Here is an 8,433-nt window from a genome sequence, read left to right as displayed (position 1 = left end):
GAAGAACTTTTTTTCTTCCTCCTTCCTGGCTCGTGTGGAAGGGGGTGTAGCAGCAAAGGTGTAAAAGGCACGGGTGGAACAAGAGCCAAGGTGACCTTGCCTGGGTGCCTGCCTGGCTTTCCCCCAGGTGGTTGGAGGCCTGCCAAGCCCCCAGTGATGGGCTTCCCCTCTTTCTCCCCCAGTGACTGCGGTAGGGTCAGCCATGCCCTTCTCAAACAGCCACAACCTCCTGAAGATGAAGTACTCGGCTGAGGATGAGTTCCCTGACCTGAGCGCTCACAACAATCACATGGCCAAGGTGCTGACCCTGGACCTGTACAAGAAGTTGAGGGATAAACAGACGCCCAGTGGATTTACCCTGGATGATGTCATCCAGACTGGGGTTGACAACCCAGGTAACGGCTGGGGACTGTTAGATCTGCACAATGATCTGTTCTCCCTCCTTAGTGGAAGTGCTTCTTGACAACGGCACCCAAGGCTCTTGAGCTGCTGAGAGCAAATCTCATAAAGCATTGAGAGGCAGCTCTAAATGCGTGGCTGTGTTCAAAGAGGCCTTGTTCTATCAAGCCATATTCCTTGCTGTGATCTGACATATCAATTCCCAGACACTTCAATTATGTAACTGCTCTGCTAAATACTTTCAATCTGAACAAAAAAAAAAACAAAACCCAAATGCGTTCTAATTATAACACAACAGGGGGGGCAAAATGCGGGCTTACCTGGCTGTTCTGGTCTATCCTATTCCAAACTGGTTATGTGATGTTTTCTAGCACTTCTATGAAAAAAGGGGGAGCAGATGTCTTTACATGTTAACATTACAGTATTTATTTTTACTCTAGCAATATCAAAATGGCCCAACTAAATAATCAGAGACTGCCTCCTGATGAGGAGTACCCGGACCTGAGCACCCACAACAACCACATGGCCAAAGTTCTAACCCTGGATTTATACAAGAAACTGAGAGACAGAGTCACGCCCAGTGGCTTCACCCTGGATGATGTCATTCAGACTGGGGTTGATAATCCTGGTAAAATGCATTGAGAATATTCTGTGTGAGCCAGCTGAAGTAACTGGTGCTTTTGAATATGGTGACTTAAAGCTAATCTTGTGGAGGTGGTATTTATGAGCAGACTACAGAAATGCAGCCCTGTCTGTAGCAGAAAAAACAAAAAGTGAAACGTGTGCTAACAGCAAAGCATGTTTGTTTAGACATAAAGTTCTATCTGGTGGTCTAAATTAGCTAGTGAAATTGGATGTGTTGTGCAAATCTGTCCTAAACCAAGCTGGACAATTGAGTGTGGTTTAATGGCAACAGCTATGGGTTTCCATAGCACTGCATTTGACTAACTGGGTGAAGTGTAAAATGCAGGGTCTCTCCAAATGTTTTTATGTAAGAATGCATTTCTAAGTGACTAGACCTACCACTAAAGAACTTGCCTGGTTAGTGCTGCACTGGAGTACAGCCAAACGTCACCCAAACTTAGCTCTTCTGACTTTATTACCACTCCAGGCCATCCCTTCATAATGACAGTAGGATGCGTAGCTGGTGATGAAGAATCCTATGATGTGTTTAAGGAACTCTTTGATCCAGTCATTGAAGACAGACATGGTGGCTACAAACCAACTGATCAGCACAAGACCGACCTGAATGCTGATAACCTGCAGGTATAAACTTGTGATCAGTTACTGATACCTACTGGTGTGAGGACTAGCTGAAGTTGTTGGCAGCTGCCTAAACTGATTGCTCAGGCTCTGTCCCCTTGCTTTCACCCAGCACAGACCCACAGGCTGTGTGTCCGGTGCAATCAGAGTTTGCTGCTGGAGGTTGTCAGTGGCTGCACAGAACCAGGCAGCAGGCATGCAGCAGGAGTTTGCTTCATGTGCTGCTGCAACATAGGTCATGCCAAACACGTTCAGCATGTATTGCCATGAAGTATGGGCTGTAGTCAAACTAAACATCACTGCCCTAGGAGTCAAGGACTGTCATAAAACTGAACACTTTCTGCTATCTGATCTTGGATCTTAATTATCACCTGGTGGTCTCATACTATAGAATAGACAGTGTTACAGCTAGGTGTAAGGATTTCTGCCTGTTTTATGGATTTCAAATGTTACTGTAGACTCTAGGAATTCCTAATGCCACATTGATTGGCTAGCCATAGGTCAGCTTGAAAATAAGAGACGTTTGATGACAGTAATGAATAATTCTCATTTGCAAGAGTAAACACCTACCTAAACAACAAGGGTTTACCTCATGTTGGTACCTCTAGATTGCAGATCTGAAGGGTAACACAAGCCCAGACCCTACTCTGAATTGGACATAGGGATGCCATTTGACCATCAGTTTTATCTTCTGGCATGTGCTTAGTAGTCATAGCCTCAAAACAAGGGTTGTGTTACACAGATACTTGAGCTAATGCTGAAGAAAATAGTCCTGAAGTAAGACACTGGCTTACAGACCAAGTAGTCAGTGTCTGAAGTATAAGGTACACATTTAAATGCGTGGGAGCTACAGGTATTTAGGGTAGGTATCTTGGCAACAGGGTTGTACTCGCTGGTTTTCTAATCTTGTAGGGAGGTGATGACCTGGATCCCAATTACGTGCTAAGTTCCCGTGTCAGAACTGGTAGAAGCATCCGTGGATTCTGTCTTCCCCCACACTGCAGTCGAGGAGAGAGGCGGGCTATTGAAAAGCTCTCTGTTGAAGGTAAAGTGAGAACTGGGTGCATTGGGGAAACTACTTCTGGCCTTTGCCCAAGAAGGGTTCTTTGCAGTTTGACAATGGAGGCAGTTGGCAAAAGCCGGCTCCCTCAAGACTTAGGCTGAACATGGAGCCTTCCCCAAAGAACACTCAGTACATTATGGCTTGCAGTTGGTAGTTGAGAGCAGGAGCACACGTCAGAGGGAAGCTGGGCTGCATTAGGGTGACATTTGCTGATCTTGAAAGCTTCTTATGTGTGTGGGGGAAGAAGCTGGTTCACCATGGCTCAAACCTGAAATGTGACAAGTATGTAGCAACTTCAGGGCTTGAGTCATAGTTGCAGTATTTTGTGGCTGCTTTTAATTGTCTTCATTAACGTTCAGCTTGCTTAGAGGTGTAGTCTTGCTCCAAATGTGCAGTTGACTTGAGTAAGCCCTAGTTTTCAGTGGGACTTCTCGGCTGCAGGCTTTTTCTGTTTCCTCCCAACTCCATTAAGTGACAGGAAAGGACACGCTCAAGGTGCAATTCTGGAGACTTGAGAGCGTGGTTGTTGCACAACCTCTCAAGGGCGGGGTAACAGTCCTTGACTGGTATAATGCTGTTTGATATATTCATAACCTTGGTTCTCCTTGGAAGAAAGCACTCCACTTCTCCAGTTAAGCAGCAGTAACGATTCTATACTGCATGTGAGGGAACAAAGGCTACTTGTATAAGCCTGGAAGATGCAGACAAATCATCTGATGCTGCCTTAAGTTCTGTAATGCCACAAAAGCATTGCCATTGCAGATGAAAGCAAGGGAGGAACCAAACCAAACAGATCAGACATAGCCATGCTTTGTGTGTGGTCTCTAAAGTGCTGGGAATAGCTGTTGTCTTTGGTCCCATCCTAAAAGTGACTTTCTCTTTCAGCTCTGGGTAGTCTGGGAGGTGATCTCAAGGGGAAGTACTATGCTCTGAGGAACATGACTGATGCAGAGCAGCAGCAGCTGATTGATGATCACTTCTTGTTTGACAAGCCAGTTTCTCCTCTTCTGTTGGCATCTGGGATGGCAAGAGATTGGCCTGATGCCAGGGGTATCTGGTAAGTATGCCTGGAAGGGAGGAGTTGTACAAAGTCCCTGCAAAAAAAAATCTTGCCGTTTTGGTTGTGGCCTGTAGTGTTGGGCAAAATGGCAGCTTCTGAACTTGTATTACTGAATCTATTAAGAAACTTGTGTGGTACCCTCTGGGGAAGTTGCATCTAAAACAGCAGAATTTGGACAAGTGTTACCATGCACCACGTTGGGCTGGTAGGTAACCAGAGCCTGCCTGTCCAGCACAGGTTAGTGAAGGACCAGGCAGTAATTGAAGCAGCTTATGAAAGCAGATCACTTCTAAAGGAGTGGATGTGCCACTACACTGATCTCTTGTCCCAGAAGCTTAGAGTAACTTGTGGTAACAAACCATAGTGTTGGCTTAGCTCAGACTTGATACTGGATCCATAGTTGCTCCTCTGTAGTCTCATCACTTCTGCTTTCAGAAACTCATTGATGCTGGACTGGTATGGCTCTACCTGTACTCTAGTGATAAGATTTCCCTGCTTCCCCCCAGAGACTCAGTGACATGAGTTGACTGATGCAGAGGTGTGGAATGGAGGATTCTGCTTGTCCAATGTAGGTCACCTACATAAAATTCTGCATCTCGGGAGCTTCTGCAGAATAATTAACTTGCTCCCTTGTAAGCCAAGGGGTAGGTTTTTATCAACTGGAATACTCCAATTACTGTAGCTGCTTCAGTACAACCCAGAGGAAGCATGCTTTGTTTCTGTAGGTCACCTTTAAGATTGCATCAGCTACCTGCAGATTGCCAGCATTAGATAGTGCTGTCATCTGAGCATGACTAATCTACAAGTTTGAAGTGTAAAGTCTCAGTGTTGTCTGCATAAATAACTTTCCTCAGGTACTAGTTAATTTTTGATTCTAATCACGCTGAGAAATTATCAGCGTGATAAGTATTGATGATAGTACTTGCTGCCAGCTGGAAGCTAGGACAAGAGGTGCCCATTGGTGTTCAGAGGTTTTTATAACATCTCTGAAGAGCGTTGATCTAAAATCAATAATGAAAATTCAACTTAGTTCTCTGATAAGATACATAGTGCAGTTTTATCAGAATTCTGCCAGATTCTTTTAAAGGCTTTGTTATACATTTCAACATGGTGTCATTATGAATATGACTGTACAGGGCTGCCTCAAAGTCTGTACTGATCACCTTTCTGCAGACTCTGTTGAACAGATGAAATTAGACTGGCTAATATGTTATTACTCATTTTGACTTGTTTAGGTATAGAGCAATTCAAACTACCTCTTGAAAACAAGGTAAACACTACTGGCTTAACTGTGTTAGGTCCTGCATGGACAAAAGAAGTAAGATTAATTTCATTTAAGAAGCAACTAAGTGACCCTCTCAAAATAAAAGCTATGCCAATGTGTAATTTGGTGCTACTACAATTATCTTGCAAATGTCGGGTGGGACAGACAACAAGTTTTTTGCCTTGTCTCCTAGGCACAATGATAACAAGACCTTCCTTGTCTGGATCAATGAGGAGGATCACCTTAGAGTTATTTCCATGCAGAAAGGTGGCAACATGAAGGAAGTATTTACCCGCTTCTGTACTGGGCTGACACAGGTAAATCAATATTGCCTGAGCTGTAGGTTCAAATTGTACATGTTTCTTTGTTTTGAGAGAATACAAACTCTTCCAAGCCCTCTCCTGAGTCCTGCACAGTGGAGCTTCATAGTTGGGGTCTCTGGGAACACCCTGGTTATGTCCAGAGCTGTGAGGGCTCTGAAACACCTATATTAGCAAAGCATTGTGGCTATGAAATCTAGAATAATTCCTCTAATGTGGCACCCTTGTCCCAGTGTCTAACCTGTACTTAGAGGATTTCTACATGGTTCTATAAATCAAGCATTGAGACCACCTGGGTGGGAGGAGAAATTACTTGAATATGGATGAGCAAAGCTGGAATGAAGTTTCTAGGCTGAATGCTTTTCTCTGCTTCTGGTCTTGGTATGAACTTGAGCCTTACCAGCCCCTTCCCTAATATCTAACAGATGGGCCAGTTTGTGTCTTAAATCAAGCTTCTAATTTTGTAGTGTAGCTTAAATTTAGCCTATGTTACTGCTTGGAGCAAGATTAAGGTCTTAAAAGCCCCTTGGTGGTGACCCTTTTTTCCAAATGGAGGGGGCTTATGTGACTGACTTAAATAGTTGTTCAAACTGTTGTGGCTGTTGCTATGTGACTGAAGCTGTAAATGAGCTCTAATGGATGACCAACATCCTTCAGGCAGAGAACAATCTCTAAACATCCATTCTCCCTATTTATAGATAGAAACTCTCTTCAAGTCCAAAAACTACGAGTTCATGTGGAATCCACACTTGGGCTACATCCTGACCTGCCCATCCAACCTTGGAACAGGACTCCGTGCTGGTGTGCACATCAAACTACCGAACCTTGGGAAACATGAGAAGTTTGGAGAAATCCTCAAGAGGCTTCGGCTGCAGAAACGAGGCACAGGTGAGAGGTGGTGACACAGTGATGTCCTAGTCCAGCTGCTGTAAGATAACAGCAAAAGCCTGGCTACAGCTAGAGCAATGTCTTGGTTCACACTGGCGGTGCCTGTCAGACCATCCAAAAGGGACCCTTGGTGTAGCACATGGAGAGAACCAAGCCTTAAAATCATAGGTTGAAGGGGTGGGGATGCCAGTGCTCTTGTTTATACTGTACTGTGTCTGGCTGTCTAGCTGTGTCCTTCTGTGTGGTATTCTGAGCACCAGGTAAGGTGGACCTGGTGGCAGCTGTTGTAGGAAGGGATGAGATTCCTGATTTAACTTCTGGATTGGAAATAGCTTAAGTGGGTTCTCCTGACCAAAGGTTAGATTGCTCATGGGCTAAAAGAATAAAGAGCTGGCCTAATGGTGTGCTCAGTGGCTCATGTTGCCTGTCACATGCAGCTTTATCTCTCTGCATGTAGGAGGAGGCAGCAGTGGCAACTTGCAGAGAGTTGTCTTGCTATGTTCCCACCTCAGGCTAGTGAGGGAAGAAAGGCAGACTGACCTGCTCTAGCAGTGGTCAGCGCACTAACTACATCTCTTGCTCCAGGTGGTGTGGACACAGCTGCCGTTGGAGGAGTGTTTGATGTCTCCAACGCTGATCGTCTTGGCTTCTCTGAGGTGGAGCTGGTGCAGATGGTGGTGGATGGTGTGAAGCTGCTCATTGAAATGGAAAAACGCCTTGAAAAAGGCCAGTCCATTGATGACCTCATGCCAGCTCAGAAATAAAGCACTTTATTCTCACGGTTCCTAACTTATTGGATGAATAATAAAATGTTACTCCAGTTCAAACCCCTGGGGCCGGAGCCCACTTAGTTACACTGTAGAGAAGTCTTCCATCCATCTGTGTTAGAGTTTATTTTTTGATGGTTGAGATGTTGCTGAAAACAAAATAAACTGTTGTTTTGGCCTGAGATGTCTTAGATGTGTTAACTGAATGTCTTTGAGATTTAAGTGACTTGGTTTTCTTAGTTATGGTAGAGGGGCTGTTTTTTTTGTGCTAGCACATCATCTTTGCTGTGCTGTTGCAGTTTACTTGATTTGAAGTGTGGTTAAAGCAGTGTCAGAAGTGAAACTTTAACTTGATGGTAGTTGCTGTAAACTTGAGAACTAGTGTTAAACATGAGTCACTGCACACATGCCCTACCTCCAAGGCTTTGACTTGTGCATCTGCTTGTGGCAACTGTAAACTGTCATTATCCTGCCTCCAACAAGCCAGGCTGACTCCTGTAAGGGAGGGGAGGCAGATCTGGGTACAAAGGGCTGCTGTTCTCAGACAGGCCCTCCTGGGGCTGCAGGGCAATGCTCTGCTGTCAGACTTCAGCCCACAATAATATCAACACCAAGCTAGTTTGTGGGGAGAAGATCACATCTCAATCTCTAGAGATGTGCAGAGGGTTGGTGTAAACAAATAATTGCTCTTCTGGGAGTAAGGAGTGAGGTGAAACTTAGGCTAAACCCATGCTTCTCTCTTAAGTGGTTTCAGCTCAGCTGGGGCCTGTAAGGTGCCAGTTGCAGGAAGGTATTTGATAACTGTGGCTTTCTTTAGCTGGCTCTTGTTGGTCTGTGTGCCAGTTTTCCCATGAACCTAAAAACAATCAGTATAGTCAATTAAAACATGCTAAATAGTTGGGGTTCTTTTCCAAATTGGGCCTGGCTTGCAAGCTCAGGCTGTTCTCTGGGTGTGAGCTTGCAGTGTTACATTGAGTAGGTCTGTTCTCCAGAATGGTTGTAGTCAGTGTGTACGTGTGCTTGCTGTGTGTAACCTACAAGAGCAATGTTTTCCAGAAGTATTGTTAGCAAGGAGCATCCGACCCTTAGTAACAGCAGCTTTTGCAGCTCGTGCAACCTGGGAAGCAGATAGCACCTGCTCAACAGCTCTACCTGCTGCTAAAACATGGCTTAGAGAGGGAGCTTGATGAAAGGTTAATACAGATCTTCACAGTGTGAGACTTTATATAGGCTTGCGGAGATAACTGAAGCTTTCTTTTGTAGAGGCTGTGATATTTCTAAGGCTGTGATTGCAGGCTGCCACTTAGCTGAAGTGATGACTCCAGGTGGGGTAAGCTAATTACATTTTGGTGGGGGAAAGGCTGAGTGAACATCTCAGATGAGATTTTTATTTTTTTTTAATATAACTT

The 8,433-nt window shown here is 44.7% G+C and overlaps 1 protein-coding gene across 2 annotated transcripts; it reads left to right on the top strand.

Moving 5' to 3' along the window:
• Nucleotides 1-181: 181 nt before the first annotated feature.
• Nucleotides 182-7,208, top strand: LOC104465688 (creatine kinase B-type). 2 transcript variants are annotated; one of them, XM_010078834.1, is made up of 7 exons: nt 182-395; nt 1,511-1,665; nt 2,575-2,707; nt 3,611-3,782; nt 5,243-5,366; nt 6,068-6,257; nt 6,843-7,208. In XM_010078834.1, exons 1-7 carry the CDS (start codon nt 203-205, stop codon nt 7,019-7,021), a joined length of 1,146 nt encoding a protein of 381 aa, XP_010077136.1. In that variant the 5' UTR covers nt 182-202; the 3' UTR covers nt 7,022-7,208. The 2 variants fall into 2 exon arrangements, with proteins under 2 accessions (XP_010077136.1, XP_010077137.1); XM_010078835.1 differs by lacking the exon at nt 182-395 and adding an exon at nt 840-1,027.
• Nucleotides 7,209-8,433: the final 1,225 nt, after the last annotated feature.

Source organism: Pterocles gutturalis, unplaced genomic scaffold (assembly GCF_000699245.1).
Source record: "Pterocles gutturalis isolate BGI_N339 unplaced genomic scaffold, ASM69924v1 scaffold20118, whole genome shotgun sequence".
NCBI classification, from domain to species: Eukaryota; Metazoa; Chordata; class Aves; order Pterocliformes; family Pteroclidae; genus Pterocles; species Pterocles gutturalis.
The sequence above is the reverse complement of the archived record's forward strand: the minus strand, read 5'-3'. Positions and strand labels throughout refer to the sequence as shown.